Source organism: Mytilus galloprovincialis, chromosome 9 (genome assembly GCF_965363235.1).
Source record: "Mytilus galloprovincialis chromosome 9, xbMytGall1.hap1.1, whole genome shotgun sequence".
NCBI classification, from domain to species: domain Eukaryota; kingdom Metazoa; phylum Mollusca; class Bivalvia; order Mytilida; family Mytilidae; genus Mytilus; species Mytilus galloprovincialis.
In genome coordinates this window covers 80437769-80460297 of record NC_134846.1, presented here as the reverse complement: position 1 = coordinate 80460297, position 22529 = coordinate 80437769, and the positions used below count along the sequence as shown (strand labels likewise).

General features: G+C 30.6%; 1 protein-coding gene across 4 annotated transcripts in view; it reads left to right on the top strand.

Annotated features, from left to right (window-relative positions):
- Window positions 1–19732, top strand: part of LOC143046104 (stress-activated protein kinase JNK-like) — a 33898-nt gene extending 14166 nt beyond the window's left edge. Inside the window, exons 6-12 of one of the 4 annotated variants that reach the window (XM_076219098.1) lie at window positions 430–595; window positions 1292–1363; window positions 2338–2678; window positions 11716–11779; window positions 12207–12272; window positions 12624–12680; window positions 15779–19732. In XM_076219098.1, coding sequence (XP_076075213.1) covers window positions 430–595; window positions 1292–1363; window positions 2338–2678; window positions 11716–11779; window positions 12207–12272; window positions 12624–12673 — 759 coding nt within the window. In that variant the 3' untranslated portion in view covers window positions 12674–12680; window positions 15779–19732. The remainder of the gene's footprint in view (window positions 1–429; window positions 596–1291; window positions 1364–2337; window positions 2679–11715; window positions 11780–12206; window positions 12273–12623; window positions 12681–15778) is intronic. The other 3 variants (XM_076219099.1, XM_076219097.1, XM_076219096.1) reach the window with 3 other exon arrangements.
- The last annotated feature ends 2797 nt before the right edge of the window (window positions 19733–22529 follow it).

The following is a 22529-nucleotide window of genomic DNA, read 5'->3' as shown; positions in this document are numbered from 1 at the left end:
AATATAATAAGATGTATTATTAGACAGATAGCTTAATAACATATTACAGCACTGATTTACTTTCAAAGTCATATTCTTTTGTAAAATAAATAGTATTTCTATTGTCAAGAAGTCCTGGTATCTATGATGAGTTTATTTAATTGAATATGATTTCCACACACTTGCACAAATGTTTTTTGCCATGTACACTTTTCCAATTTTCAAATAATGACAACAAAGAGTCTTTTATTTTAGTGTTGAATATACATAAACATTTTTGATTTATTTGAAGTTCGTTTGTTGTGTTTAAAAAGCTGTGTACACAAATGTACTAATTACAGTAAATAACTAAAATAAAGAAGTTGTCTTAATCTACTTCAATATTTGTTTTAGTGAACTAGATAACTAAATTATCTGATGGCCGTCTTTCATGAATGACTTTCTTTTCAGGATTTAAAACCAAGTAATATTGTTGTAAAGTCAGATTGTACATTAAAGATACTGGACTTTGGATTAGCCAGAACACAAGGGACAGGTTTTATGATGACCCCTTATGTAGTCACAAGATATTATAGGGCACCAGAAGTCATCCTAGGCATGGGATACAAGGAGAATGGTATGACAATCATCTATTTTATATAAAAGAAGATGTGGTATGATTGCCAATGAGACAACTCTTCACAATAGACCAAAATGACACAGACATTAACAACTATAGGTCACCGTACGTCCTTCAACAATGAGCAAAGCCCATATTGCATAGTCAGCTATAAAAGGCCCCAATATGACAATATAAAACAATTGAAACGAGAAAACTAACAGCCTTATTTATATTAAAAAAATGAACGAAAAACAAATATGAAACAAATAAACAAACGACAACCACTGAATTACAGGCTCCTGACTTGGGACAGGCACATACATAAATAATGTGGCAGGGTTAAACATGTTAGCGGGATCCCAACCCTCCCTTATTAACTCATTTTATGATTGGAAAATAAGATAAATCTTTTTCATACATACTACATGTATTTAGGATTTATACTGTCTTTAATAGTTTTAAATGATGAATCTTTTGTCTGATTTAAAAAAATAAATCCTTTGCTTTACTTTTGGTATTAAGGCTTTTGTCCAGATATACCTGATAGACTTTTTTCTTTGAAGCAAGGTAAGCAACCATAAATGATATTAAATGTTGAAATGATGGAATTATGGTATTCTTAAAATTATTATTCTGACCATCAGATATTTTAAAGTAAATATAAAAAAGAAATATGACTTTTGCTTTTATAGTTACTTTTGTTTATTTCAGTTGATATATGGAGCGTAGGTTGTATAATGGCAGAACTGATCCGAGGAGCTGTCATGTTTCCAGGAAGTGATCGTATCCTAATCAGTAAAAATTGATCTGTCAGTTTTCATTAACACTGCAAATTTTAGTCTTATATGGTTATTTTTTTTTAATAAGTGTATAATTGTCAGTAAGAGATGGAGTGCATGGTACAAGGGCTGGAACTATGGCTGAAGTCAAGGGCACCTTGACAATGTTTTTTCATATGTTAATGCACAATTTATTTATAAATGTTTATCAATGATGATATATTGAATTCTTTTACATTGCAAAATACAAGTCCTAAATATATTTGTATTCATCAACAAAGTAATGATTATTTAAGATACATTTTGTAGAAAAGGGTTATGCTCTTCTCATATATGTTATGATGGTATGATACTAAACCCCTCACGGGGAGGATTGTGCCTGATATTCATATGATGAAGACATAATTTTTCAATCAGTTTAAGTGAGGTCCGGAGCTGGCATGTCAGTTAACTGCTAGTAGTCTGATGTTATTTATGTATTATTGTCATTTTGTTTATTTTCTTTGGTTACATCTTCTGACATCAGACTCGGACTTCTCTTGAACTGAATTTTAATCTGCGTATTGTTATGCGTTTACTTTTTTGCATTGGCTAGAGGTATAGGGGGAGGGTTGAGATCTCACAAACATGTTTAACCCCGCCGCATTTTTGCGCCTGTCCCAAGTCAGGAGCCTCTGGCCTTTGTTAGTCTTGTATCATTTTAACTTTTAGTTTCTTGTGTACAATTTGGAGTTTAGTATGGTGTTCATTATCACTGAACCAGTATATATTTCTTTAGGGGCCAGCTGAAGGACGCCTCCGGGTGCGAGAATTTCTCGTTGCATTGAAGACCTGTTGGTGACCTTCTGCTGTTGTCTGCTCTATGGTCGGGTTGTTGTCTCTTTGGCATATTCCCCATTTCCATTCTCAATTTTATTGTAGAAAAAAAATTGCTATATTCACATTGTAATTTCCATGTACTTCCTTAATAATGTACAGATATTGATCAATGGAATAAAATTATTGAACAATTAGGGACGCCTTCTAAGGAATTTATGCAACGATTGCAACCAACAGTCAGAAATTATGTAGAAAACCGGCCACGATATGCAGGGTATAACTTTGATAGACTTTTCCCTGATGTGATATTTCCACAAGACAGTACTGAACATCCAGGCCTACGGGCGAGTATGGCAAGAGATTTATTATCCAAAATGCTTGTTGTTGATCCTGAAAAGAGAATTTCCGTTGATGAAGCTTTAATGCATCCCTATATACATGTATGGTATGACGAGAGTGAGGTCAATGGGGTGAGTGTCCATGTCGGTGAAGCTCATGTGGTGAGTTAAAGTTCACATATTAAGCATGGGCCTGGTATTTAATCACTAATGGTATTTTGTTGCAAAGCTGCATGTTTTTATTTATCTTATTTGAAATAAAATGGTAATTTATTTAACACTGGTCAATACAATGGTGATTATCATATAATTTTTTTTTAATATCAGTTACATATAAGTTTGGTGGAAGTTTTGCTGCTACCAGACATAGCCACTTTACTTTTGCATAGCTTGCCTCTATTTATTTCATTTTGCATGGAGATTTGAAAAACTAATCAGAAAATTAATTTGACAATGGGTTTATGACTTTTTATCCTTCCTTCAGTATATATTGGCAGTTTGTTTGGCACAGTTATATTTTCAACCTTTTACATATCCACACACTTTTATAAAAAAGTATCCATAGTTTTGTGGTCTGTAACATCAGTGTACATGGTGTAAAAGTACCTATTCCACTGATTAAAATGATGGTCAAGGCTAGGGAGTTTGATAAGTGTAACTTATTCATAATTGTTAAATTTACATCAAGAATTTGTAGACTAATATTTTTTTTGTATTGTTTAAAGCCTTTTATTTGTGAACTGTTATCAATCTCTTTGACACATTCCCCATTTCCATTCCCAATTTTATTCTACTAATAGTAAAAAGATAAAATGCAATTATTGTTTGATAAATCTGTTTTATTCTAAAAGTCAAGATGGTAAACTGCACTATTCTTTTAGTATATATGATAGTGATCTCCCTTTATTTCATTCCTTATGCATCTACCTTTTTATTCTTTTGAATTATCAAACACATATTATTATATAGATAAAAAGTGTGTTTATATCTAGAAAAGTTGTATTTTGAGCAGACATTATATCCCCTCCCCCAGTACACTCCAATAAAGATTTTTCATTGATTTATATAAGATGTTTTATGTATAACATATTATTTTGCAACTGCTAATAACTGTTTTCAGCAATCCTTTAACACATTTGTTGTTTTGTAACAAGCTTTGTTTGCATAATAGTTTTAATAATTCACAAATTGAATGTTTCTGCTTCATCTATAGGGTGTTCAGTATGAAGTTTGAGATTATCTCACAAATTGAATGTTTCTGCTTCATCTATAGGTTGTTTAGTATGAAGTTTGAGATTATCTCACAAATTGAATGTTTCTGCTTCATCTATAGGGTGTTCTGTATGAAGTTTGAGATTATCTCACAAATTGAATGTTTCTGCTTCATCTATAGGGTGTTCTGTATGAAGTTTGAGATTATCTCACAAATTGAATGTTTCTGCTTCATCTATAGGTTGTTTAGTATGAAGTTTGAGATTATCTCACCAATTGAATGTTTCTGCTTCATCTATAGGGTGTTCAGTATGAAGTTTGAGATTATCTCACCAATTGAATGTTTCTGCTTCATCTATAGGGTGTATAGTATGAAGTTTGAGATTATCTCACAAATTGAATGTTTCTGCTTCTATATCTATAGGGTGTTCAGTATGAAGTTTGAGATTATCTCACAAATTGAATGTTTCTGCTTCATCTATAGGGTGTTTAGTATGAAGTTTGAGATTATCTCACCAATTGAATGTTTCTGCTTCATCTATAGGGTGTATAGTATGAAGTTTGAGATTATCTCACAAGTTAAATGTTTCTGCTTCTATATCTATAGGGTGTTCAGTATGAAGTTTGAGATTATCTCACAAATTGAATGTTTCTGCTTCATCTATAGGATGTTCAGTATGAAGTTTGAGATTATCTCACAAATTGAATGTTTCTGCTTCTATATCTATAGGGTGTTCAGTATGAAGTTTGAGATTATCTCACAAGTTGAATGTTTCTGCTTCATCTATAGGGTGTTCAGTATGAAGTTTGAGATTATCTCACAAATTGAATGTTCATGCTTCATCTATAGGGTGTTCAGTATGAAGTTTGAGATTATCTCACAAATTGAATGTTTCTGCTTAATCTATAGGGTGTTCTGTATGAAGTTTGAGATTATCTCACAAATTGAATGTTTCTGCTTCATCTATAGGGTGTATAGTATGAAGTTTGAGATTATCTCACAAATTGAATGTTTCTGCTTAATCTATAGGGTGTTTAGTATGAAGTTTGAGATTATCTCACAAATTGAATGTTTCTGCTTCATCTATAGGGTGTTCAGTATGAAGTTTGAGATTATCTCACAAATTGAATGTTCATGCTTCATCTATAGGGTGTTCAGTATGAAGTTTGAGATTATCTCACAAATTGAATGTTTCTGCTTCATCTATAGGGTGTTCTGTATGAAGTTTGAGATTATCTCACCAATTGAATGTTTCTGCTTCATCTATATGGTGTTTAGTATGAAGTTTGAGATTATCTCACAAATTGAATGTTTCTGCTTCATCTATAGGGTGTTTAGTATGAAGTTTGAGATTATCTCACAAATTGAATGTTTCTGCTTCATCTAAAGGATGTTCAGTATGAAGTTTGAGATTATCTCACCAATTGAATGTTTCTGCTTCATCTATATGGTGTTTAGTATGAAGTTTGAGATTATCTCACAAATTGAAATGTTTCTGCTTCTATATCTATAGAGTGTTCAGTATGAAGTTTGAGATTATCTCACAAATTGAATGTTTCTGCTTCATCTATAGGGTGTTTAGTATGAAGTTTGAGATTATCTCACAAATTGAATGTTTCTGCTTCATTTATAGGTTGTTTAGTATGAAGTTTGAGATTATCTCACAAATTGAATGTTTCTGCTTCTATATCTATAGGGTGTTTAGTATGAAGTTTGAGATTATCTCACCAATTGAATGTTTCTGCTTCTATATCTATAGAGTGTTCAGTATGAAGTTTGAGATTATCTCACAAATTGAATGTTTCTGCTTCTATATCTATAGGGTGTTCAGTATGAAGTTTGAGATTATCTCACAAATTGAATGTTTCTGCTTCATCTATAGGGTGTTCTGTATGAAGTTTGAGATTATCTCACAAATTGAATGTTTCTGCTTCATCTATAGGGTGTTTAGTATGAAGTTTGAGATTATCTCACAAATTGAAATGTTTCTGCTTCTATATCTATAGAGTGTTCAGTATGAAGTTTGAGATTATCTCACAAATTGAATGTTTCTGCTTCATCTATAGGGTGTTTAGTATGAAGTTTGAGATTATCTCACAAATTGAATGTTTCTGCTTCATTTATAGGTTGTTTAGTATGAAGTTTGAGATTATCTCACAAATTGAATGTTTCTGCTTCTATATCTATAGGGTGTTTAGTATGAAGTTTGAGATTATCTCACCAATTGAATGTTTCTGCTTCTATATCTATAGAGTGTTCAGTATGAAGTTTGAGATTATCTCACAAATTGAATGTTTCTGCTTCTATATCTATAGGGTGTTCAGTATGAAGTTTGAGATTATCTCACAAATTGAATGTTTCTGCTTCATCTATAGGGTGTTCTGTATGAAGTTTGAGATTATCTCACAAATTGAATGTTTCTGCTTCATCTATAGGGTGTTTAGTATGAAGTTTGAGATTATCTCACCAATTGAATGTTTCTGCTTCATCTATATGGTGTTTAGTATGAAGTTTGAGATTATCTCACAAATTGAAATGTTTCTGCTTCTATATCTATAGAGTGTTCAGTATGAAGTTTGAGATTATCTCACAAATTGAAATGTTTCTGCTTCTATATCTATAGAGTGTTCAGTATGAAGTTTGAGATTATCTCACAAATTGAATGTTTCTGCTTCTATATCTATAGAGTGTTCAGTATGAAGTTTGAGATTATCTCACAAATTGAATGTTTCTGCTTCATCCATAGGGTGTTTAGTATGAAGTTTGAGATTATCTCACCAATTGAATGTTTCTGCTTCATCTATATGGTGTTTAGTATGAAGTTTGAGATTATCTCACAAATTGAAATGTTTCTGCTTCTATATCTATAGAGTGTTCAGTATGAAGTTTGAGATTATTTCACAAATTGAAATGTTTCTGCTTCTATATCTATAGAGTGTTCAGTATGAAGTTTGAGATTATCTCACAAATTGAATGTTTCTGCTTCTATATCTATAGAGTGTTCAGTATGAAGTTTGAGATTATCTCACAAATTGAATGTTTCTGCTTCTATATCTATAGGGTGTTCAGTATGAAGTTTGAGATTATCTCACCAATTGAATGTTTCTACTTCATCTATAGGGTGTTCAGTATGAAGTTTGAGATTATCTCACAAATTGAATGTTTCTACTTCATCTATAGGGTGTTCAGTATGAAGTTTGAGATTATCTCACAAATTGAATGTATCTGCTTCATCTATAAGGTGTTCAGTATGAGGTTTGAGATTATCTCACAAATTGAATGTTTCTACTTCATCTATAGGGTGTTCAGTATGAAGTTTGAGATTATCTCACAAATTGAATGTTTCTGCTTCATCTATAGGGTGTTTAGTATGAAGTTTGAGATTATCTCACAAATTGAATGGTTCTGCTTCATCTATAGGGTGTTTAGTATAAAGTTTGAGATTATCTCACCAATTGAATGTTTCTGCTTCATTTATAGGGTGTTTAGTATGAAGTTTGAGATTATCTCACAAATTGAATGTTTCTGCTTCTATATCTATAGGGTGTTCAGTATGAAGTTTGAGATTATCTCACAAATTGAATGTTTCTTCTTCTATATCTATAGGGTGCTCAGTATGAAGTTTGAGATTATCTCACAAATTGAATGTTTCTGCTTCATCTATAGGGTGTTCAGTATGAAGTTTGAGATTATCTCACAAATTGAATGTTTCTGCTTCATCTATAGGGTGTTTAGTATGAAGTTTGAGATTATCTCACAAATTGAATGTTTCTGCTTCATCTATAGGGTGTTCAGTATGAAGTTTGAGATTATCTCACAAATTGAATGTTTCTGCTTCATCTATAGGGTGTTCAGTATGAAGTTTGAGATTATCTCACAAATTGAATGTTTCTGCTTCATCTATAGGGTGTTTAGTATGAAGTTTGAGATTATCTCACAAATTGAATGTTTCTGCTTCATCTATAGGTTGTTTAGTATGAAGTTTGAGATTATCTCACAAATTGAATGTTTCTGCTTCTATATCTATAGAGTGTTCAGTATGAAGTTTGAGATTATCTCACAAATTGAATGTTTCTGCTTCATCTATAGGTTGTTTAGTATGAAGTTTGAGATTATCTCACAAATTGAATGTTTCTGCTTCTATATCTATAGAGTGTTCAGTATGAAGTTTGAGATTATCTCACAAATTGAAATGTTTCTGCTTCATCTATAGGGTGTTTAGTATGAAGTTTGAGATTATCTCACAAATTGAATGTTTCTGCTTCATCTATAGGGTGTTCAGTATGAAGTTTGAGATTATCTCACAAATTGAAATGTTTCTGCTTCATCTATAGGGTGTTTAGTATGAAGTTTGAGATTATCTCACAAATTGAATGTTTCTGCTTCATCTATAGGTTGTTTAGTATGAAGTTTGAGATTATCTCACAAATTGAATGTTTCTGCTTCATCTATAGGGTGTTTAGTATGAAGTTTGAGATTATCTCACAAATTGAATGTTTCTGCTTCATCTATAGGGTGTTCAGTATGAAGTTTGAGATTATCTCACAAATTGAATGTTCATGCTTCATCTATAGGGTGTTCAGTATGAAGTTTGAGATTATCTCACAAATGTTTCTGCTTCATCTATAGAGTGTTCAGTATGAAGTTTGAGATTATCTCACAAATTGAATGTTTTTGCTTCTATATCTATAGGGTGTTCAGTATGAAGTTTGAGATTATCTCACAAATTGAATGTTTCTGCTTCTATATCTGTAGAGTGTTCAGTATGAAGTTTGAGATTATCTCACAAATTGAATGTTCATGCTTCATCTATAGGGTGTTCAGTATGAAGTTTGAGATTATCTCACAAATTGAATGTTTCTGCTTCTATATCTATAGGGTGTTCAGTATGAAGTTTGAGATTATCTCACAAATTGAATGTTTCTGCTTCATCTATAGGGTGTTCAGTATGAAGTTTGAGATTATCTCACAACTTGAATGTTTCTGCTTCTATATCTATAGAGTGTTCAGTATGAAGTTTGAGATTATCTCACAAATTGAATGTTTCTGCTTCATCTATAGGGTGTTCAGTATGAAGTTTGAGATTATCTCACAAATTGAATGTTTCTTCTTCTATATCTATAGGGTGTTCAGTATGAAGTTTGAGATTATCTCACAAATTGAATGTATCTGCTTCATCTATAGGGTGTTCAGTATGAAGTTTGAGATTATCTCACAAATTGAATGTTTCTGCTTCATCTATAGGGTGTTCAGTATGAAGTTTGAGATTATCTCACAAATTGAATGTTCATGCTTCATCTATAGGTTGTTCAGTATGAAAATTGAGATTATCTCACAAATTGAATGTTTCTGCTTCATCTATAGGGTGTTCAGTATGAAGTTTGAGATTATCTCACAAATTGAATGTTTCTGCTTCATCTATAGGGTGTTCAGTATGAAGTTTGAGATTATCTCACAAATTGAATGTTTCTGCTTCATCTATAGGTTGTTTAGTATGAAGTTTGAGATTATCTCACAAATTGAATGTTTCTGCTTCTATATCTATAGAGTGTTCAGTATGAAGTTTGAGATTATCTCACAAATTGAATGTTTCTGCTTCATCTATAGGTTGTTTAGTATGAAGTTTGAGATTATCTCACAAATTGAATGTTTCTGCTTCTATATCTATAGAGTGTTCAGTATGAAGTTTGAGATTATCTCACAAATTGAAATGTTTCTGCTTCATCTATAGGGTGTTTAGTATGAAGTTTGAGATTATCTCACAAATTGAATGTTTCTGCTTCATCTATAGGGTGTTCAGTATGAAGTTTGAGATTATCTCACAAATTGAAATGTTTCTGCTTCATCTATAGGGTGTTTAGTATGAAGTTTGAGATTATCTCACAAATTGAATGTTTCTGCTTCATCTATAGGTTGTTTAGTATGAAGTTTGAGATTATCTCACAAATTGAATGTTTCTGCTTCATCTATAGGGTGTTTAGTATGAAGTTTGAGATTATCTCACAAATTGAATGTTTCTGCTTCATCTATAGGGTGTTCAGTATGAAGTTTGAGATTATCTCACAAATTGAATGTTCATGCTTCATCTATAGGGTGTTCAGTATGAAGTTTGAGATTATCTCACAAATGTTTCTGCTTCATCTATAGAGTGTTCAGTATGAAGTTTGAGATTATCTCACAAATTGAATGTTTTTGCTTCTATATCTATAGGGTGTTCAGTATGAAGTTTGAGATTATCTCACAAATTGAATGTTTCTGCTTCTATATCTGTAGAGTGTTCAGTATGAAGTTTGAGATTATCTCACAAATTGAATGTTCATGCTTCATCTATAGGGTGTTCAGTATGAAGTTTGAGATTATCTCACAAATTGAATGTTTCTGCTTCTATATCTATAGGGTGTTCAGTATGAAGTTTGAGATTATCTCACAAATTGAATGTTTCTGCTTCATCTATAGGGTGTTCAGTATGAAGTTTGAGATTATCTCACAAATTGAATGTTTCTGCTTCTATATCTATAGGGTGTTCAGTATGAAGTTTGAGATTATCTCACAAATTGAATGTTTCTGCTTCATCTATAGGGTGTTCAGTATGAAGTTTGAGATTATCTCACAAATTGAATGTTTCTTCTTCTATATCTATAGGGTGTTCAGTATGAAGTTTGAGATTATTTCACAAATTGAATGTATCTGCTTCATCTATAGGGTGTTCAGTATGAAGTTTGAGATTATCTCACAAATTGAATGTTTCTGCTTCATCTATAGGTTGTTTAGTATGAAGTTTGAGATTATCTCACAAATTGAATGTTTCTGCTTCTATATCTATAGAGTGTTCAGTATGAAGTTTGAGATTATCTCACAAATTGAAATGTTTCTGCTTCATCTATAGGGTGTTTAGTATGAAGTTTGAGATTATCTCACAAATTGAATGTTTCTGCTTCATCTATAGGGTGTTCAGTATGAAGTTTGAGATTATCTCACAAATTGAATGTTTCTGCTTCATCTATAGGGTGTTCAGTATGAAGTTTGAGATTATCTCACAAATTGAATGTTCATGCTTCATCTATAGGGTGTTCAGTATGAAGTTTGAGATTATCTCACAAATTGAATGTTTCTGCTTCATCTATAGGGTGTTCAGTATGAAGTTTGAGATTATCTCACAAATTGAATGTTTCTGCTTCATCTATAGGGTGTTCAGTATGAAGTTTGAGATTATCTCACAAATTGAATGTTTCTGCTTCATCTATAGGGTGTTCTGTATGAAGTTTGAGATTATCTCACAAATTGAATGTTTCTGCTTCTATATCTATAGGGTGTTTAGTATGAAGTTTGAGATTATCTCACAAATTGAATGTTTCTGCTTCATCTAAAGGGTGTTCAGTATGAAGTTTGAGATTTTTGTCTTGGTTGATTATCACTATGGCTTTTGTGGCTAAAAATAAAACATAGGGGTTGAACTACAGTTTTGGCTAATATTTCAAAAACAACAATAAGAAAATATCTGAAGAGTCTAATAGTCAGCACAAGCTCTATCTACCTTTCAGAATTTAGAAAAGTCTGTCTTGATTAAGACTTATTCCCTGAAATGATGTTTTTACTATATTAGCTATTGTTTTAAAACTAAAGGAGCTTCTTTAAAACTGTAAATGCTAAAATGATTGGCATGTCAAGTTCTTTCTAGCTGAATGTGTTATTGCTCATTTGTTAGTTTTTTGTTTTTTTCTAAATCTGGAGTGATTAATCTATCATAAAATGTGTTACAATGTTTATATGTTGTGACAAGTTATTTATTTTCTTGAACAGGTTATACACATTTTATTGAAATAAACTCTTCAGAGGAAAATACTATCAGAATTATACTAACTTTTTAAAAACTGTGAAAATAAAATAAGCTTTACAGCTTATTTTTAGGAATGATGTTATAAATTTATATATTTTAGGAATTGGAAGATTTTTTTCATAATCTTTGTATAATTGTTTAAATTTTAGCCTGCACCACAGCCATACGATCATACAGTTGATGAACAAGAGCACACAGTGGATGAATGGAAAGGTCAGTCATATATATCTTGTACAATATTAAAGGGAAATAAGTTGATACATGCTAAATGTGATTGTACTAAACAAGGTTGATTGCTGCTTACTTGGAATCTGACAGTTGTTACTATGTTCGTCCATTCTAAAAGAATTCAACTTGTTGCACTTTAGTCTGTATAAAACATGGAAGGTTCAATGAAACTTACCTCATTGTACATTTTGTTTTATTACAGCATATAAGTGAGCACAGTAAAGAAGAACACTGTTCTAAAAGAAACATTTGTAGCAATGTCCACAAATACAAGATATGATCCGGATACATGGTGCCAATCTAATTTTCACGATAGGTTTCACTTTAAACAAGTTTAACGAGTCCTCTGTAGATTTACCACCTTCAGATTGTTATTTGCTTCATTAATTAATTGAATTTGTTTATGTTTTAGACTTGATTTACAATGCTGTTATTACTTATGGTAAAAAAGAAAAGAAAAAATCAGCTATGCAAAACGGTAAGACATTTGCAGCAAATGAAAGCACAAGACCCAAATTGTTTTCATTCATTTAAAAAGTTTTATAACATTCCATATCCCTTTTTATAAAATTAAACATATTTAAAATATTGACCCTTGGAGGGTTCTGATCATTTTCTGAGTAATAAATTTATAAGAAATACTATTTCTCTGACAATACCAGTGTTCTCCCTTGAATTTTGGCACCTCACATTCACAGTAAAATTTCCAAGGTAAATGTTTCCATCTATGATGTTTCTCTCATTGAAGACTTTTCTCATTTTAATGTAAAGTTTTGTGTAATATGAAATGTTGAAAATCAAATTATAATGTATTTATGATTATGTAAAGAGGGAGAGACAAAAATTCAGGAGTTTTCATTATCCATTGACCATAAGTAAACTGTATGTAAGTACGAAGGAAAATGGTGCATTCAGCTTATTGTGGCGTTTGCTTAAATATTTTCCACATTTTTTTTTTTTATCTTTTACCTATTCAGCATGTCTTCCATTTCTTTAATTATTTTAAGTTTGCTAAACCTGTTAGATTGGAAAGTTAACTCACAGTCTATGTGATGCTTCAGCTGAATGTCAAAAACTGCTACCTCTAATTATTGACAAATCTATAGTAGAGCTAGGTCCCATTGGCAAGCATACCAGATTTCCATATTTTTTTTCTCAACCAAAGCAGAGAGCAAGACATTATGAGTTGTTTTGTTTGCTACTGACCCCTGATTGATCCATAATATGTTAGTAAAATCCATAGGGTGAGGCCAAAGGATCTGTTGGTCAGTAGTGATCCATGTAACAAAGTTATCGCACACTCCACTTTTTCTACCAAGTTTTCTTAAATACAATAATATTAATAGTAGACATGATGTCACAAAATCTACTACATGTACGCCTACAAATCCATAAAGGGTCACCATGTGACATGGTTTAAACAATCACAAGGTCAGTAATTTAAATGAGGTGTAGTGTCAAAATATAGAGCATCCATTTGGCACTGTCGTGCCTGTATATGTTATAACTATAATCATAGAGTTATTATCCATCTCCAGGAACATTGGAATTATTTTGATAACTTATTATGCCCCACCTATGATGCCACCTACGATAGTAAAGGGGCATTATGATTTCTGGTCTGTGTGTTCATTCATCCTTCCGTCTGTTCGTCCCGCTCTATCAGTACTAAGTCTTTGGTCAAGTTAGTTTTTGATGAAGTTGAAGTCCAATCAACTTGAAACTCAGTACACATGTGCCCTATGATATGATCTTTCTAATTTAAATGCAAAATTAGAGTTTTTACCTCAATTTCATGATCCACTAAACACAGAAAATGATAGTGCGAGTGGGGCATCCATGTACTATGGACACATTCTTTTTTTTTATTTTTTATTGATCTTTTTGGTGTTCAAACTACAGTGCATACATACATTTTTACAGGACATGACATTTATGGCATTGTTATACTATTGACATTATGCAAATAAGACATAGTAAAAATTACAAATTAGTGGTGTGAATACTCACTATATGATACGTCTTAAGAATACTTTGGAATACATTCTAGTACTATAACCATATTAAAAAATAAATTTAATTAAATAGCTTTCATAAATCCCCCCATCTGTTGACAAATGACTCTTGTTTGTCTTTAGAAATATATAAATATTCTAATATCTCCAGACGTCTTTTCAAAAATTTAAGAAAAGCTTACACAGATATGAACAGTCTGTCTAATTGTGTGTTCTTTACATAATAAATGTAATATTTTGCCTGTAGAATGCATTAATTTAAAACTATGTTATCAGAATTCAATACACCAAAAATGACACTGTCTTTATTCAAAAATAGTTTTACTCCAAAAACTGAATACCACCAATTTGAAAAATCTCTCCAAAATTGTTTTATTTCTGTACATTCAGAAAATTTATGCTCTATAGTTTCTATTTCTTAACAACTTGCACATTCATTAGTTAAGGAAAGTTTATATTTTACAAGAAGATAATTATGTGAGACTATTCTGTGTAGTAGTTTATATTGAAAAGCTTGTAGTTTGCTTTCTATAGTACATTTGAAAGCTAATGAATAAATATTTTTACATTGTTCGTCACTAATTTCTATATTAAAACTTTCTTCCCATCTTTGTTGTGAAATAGGAGAAACACTTCCCTGATCGATAAAAAGTGAATATACATCTTTAGCAAATAATTTACTAATAGGCATTTTTTTATTCTCATGCTCAAAAACGAATCCAAATGAGTTGCTGTTAGGTGTCAAGGTAGTTTTTGATGAAGTTGAAGTCCAATCAACTTGAAACTCAGTACACATGTGCCCTATGATATGATCTTTCTAATTTAAATGCAAAATTAGAGTTTTTACCCCAATTTCACGGTCCACTAAACACAGAAAATGGTAGTGCGAGTGGGGCATCTGTGTACTATGGACACATTCTTGTTTATGTATCTTCTAAGGAAAATTTAAATCATTTGTGGGAATGTTCTTTGATATCTCTTCTTTTAATTAAAGCCAGTTAAGGGGTATATGATAACACTAACTAGTGGACTTGTCGTTAAAGATTACTTTCTGTTGTAAGTTCTAAATAAAAATGCAAGACAAGAGATATCATTAACAGTTGTCAAGTTAAGCCATTTAATTGTCAATAAATGTTAATTTGTTGTTGCAAAGGGAAGGGTGACATATTTTAGCATCTTTGTGAATGCAGATAGCATGATAAGAACCTTGAATTGATATGCTAAAACAGCCTTGGGAGAACACTGAGTTACATCAACAATATGTACAATTAATGTGTTTATGTACCAGAGTAATTTGACCATATACAATGTAGAAAATATTGGAGGCTCAGCTTTAGTTTCCTTTAGTTTTGCTTTAATACACAGCAATGTATCATGAAAAACTGGGCTTATGTAGAAATGATTGTCATTGATATTTTTATGTTATTTAATAATCTGAAGTAACTTGGCAACTGATTTACAAATTTTAGACAGTGCATGTTGATTGTAATTTGTATGTAATTTCTCTAATATATAAAAAAAAAGGAAATGTGGTATGATTGCCAATGAGACAATAGTCCCACCAGAGAACAAATAATGTGGATGTTAGCAACTATAGGTTACTGTACAACCTTCAACAATGATCAAAACCCACAATGTAAAGCTGCTATTTTTATTGACGTTACATTTATTTTATATTGGGAACAGAGGAGCAGTTGAAATATATTTTTCCTTGAAAAACGCATTGCAAAGATATAGTTCCACATGCTGAAAGCTTGGTTCAGCTACATGCATGAAGGTCATTGTCTTATATGATAGAAAAGATATTTTTATGAACTGCTGTGAATCAAAAGTTTGTAAAGAGATAATTGATCGTAATAATTTACATGTATGGAAATGCTTCTTTGATTATAAGAATTCTGTAGTCAACATTAGTCCATTTAATGCAGTGATTTATTTGATGATTAATTATTTTATTTTATCGTTTCAGCAGGAGCTCCTAACAACGATGACATGATGACAGATGGAGCCACAAACTCTAGTCAAAACCGATGTCGATAATTAATGTGTATTATTAGATTATAATTTATTCATTGTTTGTTCAGATTTAATTCTGTATTCATGTTATAATTAAACACACATGTCAACATTTTGGGGTATTTTTCTGTACTAAGGAAAATGTTCAGAATATCAACTCATAATGAATTTTCCAAAGAAATGTTTTCAAAGTTTTACTGACATGCAAAAAATACTTTTGCTTCCATTATGTTTGAACAGCTATGTATTTTGTTTCTATGAATTATCTGTCTTTAAAACCTTAAATATATATGAATATAAAAAAAAAATATGTATTATTTTTTCTGCTAATTAAGAGTGCTTATAATGTCATGCAAGAAAATCTGTCGAAGATTTTTATTAAAGAAACCAGCTTTTAACCATTAGTTTGTTCATTTGCAATCAACAAAGTGTATTTAAAAAGGAGTGTTTTATTTATGGAATTTAAAAGGTTTTTGAAATTAATTGTATTTGTATAGCTTGTTTGAATAACTATATTTGTCTATATCTTGGTGCAGTATGAAAATTCTTATTTTTAGTTGGAATTTTTCATTCTTGCATTAGATTGTGATAATTGCTTTTTTAATTATAATTTAAATCCTCCAACTTAATTTTATGTTTTAAGATATTCACTTCCTTGCTTTTGTATCAGTCACATCTCAGTTTGCAACTATAAAATGATTCATTGATGCTGGCAAATATGTAAATATGAAATTTCTATGTATTTCCAAAATATATCTTAAGTGCAGATTTAACTTTTTTTTAAATCTCATATAAATTCTTATCTTCTAAAAGCATTTGCATAAAAAAGAAATATTTAACTCTAGATTTTTATTTATATCAGTTCAAAAATAGTTATGTAAAAAATGAATGACTGTATTTGATGTTGATTCTAGAAGATGTATTATACTTTATTTTTGACATTCCATATTGTAGATTATAGCATGAACATTTTAATCAGATCATATCTTACATTCTTTCTGAATCTCAACATTTGTCATCATCGTTCTTCATTTTGTTTATTTTAATGATAAAACCATGGCAACATTGTTTTGAAAAAATATGATGTTCTCAACTAGTTTCTTGCTCAGACCCATTTGTTGTTATTTGTCTCTGTTTTATAGATCCATTTTAAATTTACTATATCTTTACTATTCACAAATTAATTGATAAATAATTTGTTTGCTACTCCTCATCTTTAAATAAAAATATGCTTTTACCATTATTTTTTTTCATTTAAAGGTGGTATTATAAGTTAATACAAAAAAAATCTAACCATATATATAATGACAGTTTATTTTGAAGTCCCAAATACCAGTTTTACTGGTAAAATGCATTGATGTATATTTTGCTTTTAATTTAGTTGCAATTTTTTCGATTGTCTCTATCATATAAGTATGGTTAAACAAATTTTCTCAAAACTCTAATTTTGAATGTCTTTATAAGTAAAACATCATTAAAGTTGTGAAAAACTATGAATAGCTTTACATTTTAAAGACCTTTATTCAAAACAGAAACACAAAACACCTCATCAGAATATTTTGTAGTTTCTAACGTAAATGTTTTTGGGATATGAAGGTACTAATGAACATGGGGTTTTGCCATACACAAATTTTTTACGTAAATAAACTTTTTGATGATAGACTTTTAAGGGGGAGAAGAATCATCTGTGATGTTCGAATCATGATAAAATGTTCTTCCATATTGTCGTAAACATGATAGCCTTATAGGTGTATGTATAAGAAAATTTGTATCCACAAAGTAAGGAATTTTCCTGAAATAAATGTTGTATTTATCAATTGCACATAGTAATTATTAACAATTATTTATAAGGATCTTTGACTATTTCTTGTATAACTTAATTTAAATTTCTTCAAAAACAAATACAGATTCTACCAAGAACTTTAATTGAGGTTCTACCAAAATATTTTGAGATGCCTTAGATGCCTCAGGTGTTACTGAAAATTATGACCACTTCCACTTTTTGTTATTGATGGGTTGTTGTGTCGATGACAACTACATCAGGTTTCCTTGTTTTATAGCTAAAAAAATACAAAGTTTTCAGATGAAATGAGTTAAATAAAACACCATTTAGATGATCTAGACAATACTTTTTTATCATTCTGTGTAAAATAATTGGTATAAAGCCTTTTACTTTTATAAAGCTTTTACTTTTAATGGGGAGTAAAATTTGTTATTTATATAATTTATTTATAAAAAAATATTTGTCCATAATGTGCAATAAGTTTGTTAAATATGATTCAATGTTAGTGATGTCCATTTTACAATGTATTTTGTGTGTATTTTTAGAAGGTTGGATTTTTTTTTGCTATAGATAGCATTTTTAGTGTAAATAGTAAAGTATAATGTTAACAAGACTTTTCAAATTTGAAATACTAAACTTATAACTACCATTTCTCATATTATTATATATCTGTCCTTGTTACATTATATTATGAATTGACAAGAACTTTTAAGATAAGTGTGAGAGAGAAAAAAATAAATCACTTGTCACATTTTGTGTGAGTGTTAAAAGTTTGTTTAAATATTTCATAAATGAAATTTCAGTAAAGCTTAATTGATTTTTAAATATTGACTTAAAAATTGTACATCAGTTGGTTAAATTTTCAAATAAGTAAGTTTAAATACTGAAAGACACTATATGTTCACAGTAACATTCATGTTACAGAGTTTATAAATAAATGCACTTATGTGAACACATTTTATATTGTATGAAATTTCGTCATTGTTAAAATATGAGAAAAAACTTGGCCATTACTTTAAAGGTGGTGGATTTTTAAAGCTGGTGGTTATTTTTAAGGTTATACCATAGAAGTTTGATTGTTGCCAAACAATTTTGTGATGTTTATTAACTAAACTGTGAGTTTCTATATTTTGATTGTGAGTAAAATGGCGATATATATAATTTAGTAAATGCATATTTTAGTTATGTGTTATAAATGTATTACTAAAAATATCCTCAATGAAACCTGGTGTTGCCATTTAATATGTTATTTAACTTATTATTCCATTTAAATATAAAAACTCACAGATTTTAATTCAGGGAAACTTGCAATTATAGGTGATTTATCAGATCTTAAACAATTAAGTTAATTGGCGATTCTTTTTAAACTTTCCTTGTGCAGAATTATCTGATCCAAAACAAATCAGTTCATTGGAGGTTCTTTCTCAACTTGCCTCATGCTGATTTTAGGTCTGTACCAATAAATTATATATTGAACCCAGTTAGGTGCCTTTTGAATTTGTCACTTTTGGTGGATGTGATATAATATGTTGTATGTGATAATGTAACGAGTTTAAAATGCTGGCAAGTCTCCTAAATTGCCTTGGGTGGTTGATTTATTTTCAAAATGCATTCCCCAAGTACTGTTTTTTTTGTGTGTATTATTATATCTGAACTTTGGAAAAGTAAAAAAAAATCAAAGTATTTTTAATTAAAGAAAAAAAAATAATGTTTTGATATATTTTTAATGTGTACAAAGATGAAATTTGCTAAATTTCCTTTTTGAACACACACCCTTTTTGAAGACAAACATGTTTTTAATACAATTCAGTGCTACTACCACAAGAAGAAACTTTGTTAAATTTACAGTTAGGGAAAACCAGACTTTAAGTGAAGGCACTAGAAAGGTCTGATAAATCTGCTATGTTTGGCAATTGTTGATATTAAACTATTTTGTTGTACTATATAATATCAGATTTATAGTTACAAAGGTTTATACAATCAGACTTTCTATTTACCAATATTTGTAGACAAATTTAGAATGATGTACATATCTGAATGTTGTTCTCCATGTTTATGTGCAGGGGTATGATCTCTGGATAAAATGCTTCAGAAAACATTGCCAATAAAAAAAATTATAACAAATTGTCTTTAATTATATTCTGCTAGGACATTTTCTTCATCGGTGAAAATTTCTCATACTAAATCTTTTATTAGTTTCAAGAATAAGAAATGAAAATAGGGTATCTATACAAAATTTATCTCCCCTGAAAAAATAGAGTTTCTTTAATTCCTCACAAGTTATTCAACATTGTAGTATGTTCTGTGAGAATCAGTATTGAGTTATTGCCATCACATGGTGTCTGCTGTCTGCCAATAGACAACTTTTGATCTCGATGCTTTTTAGTAAAAAAAATCTTGTGTTTTAGTGAGCATCATTTGTGCATTAAGGAGAATCCTCACTTCGGTTCCCATGTTGAGGAATTGGTTGAAAAACTAGGGTACTCTATTACACAAATTATTCAGCAAATTGAATGCTCTTACTTGACCATTGGCACTGCTGTCATTAGGGAATTAAAAGTACCTGCAGAACAAACATCATTTCTAGTTTATCCTGCACAATGACGATCACTAAAACACTTGATAAAGGTTAATAGTGCAGATCCCCTCTAACTGGTAAATGATGTCATACAGGCTCCCATAATTGACAAGTTTATTCTGATGAAGGTCCAACTCAAAAGTGGTCTATTGTCATCATTCATTTATGAAAAAATCTGTTGAAAGAAAACCACTGAAGCTACAATAACCAAACGTGATTTCATCCACCTAGGAATTTAAGATTCAAATTTGTCAATCCAAACAATTTTTTTGATGTTGACATAAGTGAATATGGACAAAAACAAACAATTTCCTTATGATTTATTTTGTAAATATTAATCTTAATTTGGATTACTAGTGGTGTAACTATTAATATTGTTCCAGTTGTTCTTACATTGCCTCGACTTGGTGGGTCACTGGTGCATGCAACAATCGCCTGGTGTCATTTACCATTCTTTCCACCTGCACACAAATTAATTTAATGTATGTCAATCAGTACTGGATATAAAAAGATCATGAGGATGAATTCCAAATAATTATATTGTCTACTTTAAGTTAACTGAAAACACATAAAAACTAAAACTGTGATTGAACTTACATAAAGATACCCTGACCCATGCCTTCCAAAACTGTCATATATTCCAGACTTTTTTAAAATGTCCGAACATTGTCCATCTTTAAATAAAATTATCTTTCTTATACCATGTTGGACTGTTACATTCTGTAATGCTCATTTCATTAAGTGTTCTAAAACATTTTTTAAGCTTCATCAAAATTCGTTGAGCAATTTATAAGGAATTGCTATGGAAAAAAAGCAATCGTCAAAAATTTTAATAAATTTGATTATCTCAACTTGAACATGAAGAACCTGGATTAAATATAGATTTTACCACTGCATCGAGTGTGATACGATATTTATCCACTCGAGACAGTTAAATTTTCAAATTTAAAATGGGAGGCTTGCCGAGCGTTTTAAATATTTTAAATTTAATTGTCGAGAGTGGATAAATATTGTATTACACAATATTTGGTGGTGGAATCTGTTTCTCTAATGATTTTCAAATAATAAGCAGACAAAATTTTCCCTATTTTTCAAGTGATCTGCAAAAAGATTTGTTCTTTCAACGTGACGTCATCAGGCATGGTCGCCTTTTTTCATACCGTCACAATAGGAAATTCAGAGGAAAGCAAGAAAATTCTACGTCATAATTGGATTTTAACCAATGAAGAACTGAGATCAGACAAACCACATGTTGATTAAATTTTTTTATGCAATGGGTGCAGATAGGGATAAATTGACGAATAAGAGAAATTATTTATATAGTCCTTAAAGTACAAGGGTAGTGTTCCACAGCTGTATTTAGTTCCATCAACTTTTCATTCAGCTGTTTAGGAGAAGCTGAAACCACTTCTTGCATTATTGTAGTGTGCCATACAGTGACATAGAAGCTTACATCAACATCACTTGTTCTCTGGTGGATAGTTATCTCATTGGTAATCATACTATCCTATTCTCAATTTTATATAGCTTGATTATCTCCCCTTAAACATGTAGTCCATTATGAAAACCACAAGGTAGTGTCCTACAACTGTATGAAGCTTCTTTAATATATATGCAGTCATTGAATAGGAGATGTGCTGATAAACCACATGAACAGAAAGACTGACAGAGATGGATAGGGTGAAGCATACCCCAAAAATATGTTTAGCTGTATATTCAAACAGTTACCAAAATGATAAATCAATATCTGATTTCATATTTAATTACTTATAGAAACTTATTATAAAACAAAATGCATCTCAGCATGGAAGTATTATATTGACAGGAACTACTACGACCCGACTTCAAACGGTTCATCTGTGATGCCGCGCCCAATTTAATGACATGTTAATTAACTTGAAACATGGCACTATATTAATACACCAGCGTGTGGCACATTGCGATAAAGTCATGTGTCGGTTGTTTCCGGGGTACGGAAATACACGAAGAAAGCGGATGTTGTCATAAATCCTAAGGAAACAGTTTATACACACGTGTATAGATGAATGTGAACGAGACATACAATCATTAATTCCAAACAAACACTTTGACAATGGATGAGTTTGAGACAGATAATTTCATAAATATTCTGTTTTCAATTCCATTGGAAGATATCCAGCCTAAGGTACTAGCTACCTTTTCAGTATCTTCCCATGTTCTGATTTGATGACACAGATGGCTGAAGTCTGCTATCTGTATATTTATGTTAGCTTTCTTGCTTTTGTTGATTTTTTTTCTCCATAAATACAGCTTAGATTGACAACTAATACAAATAAATTTTGGAAAATCACTTGGATCATTTTG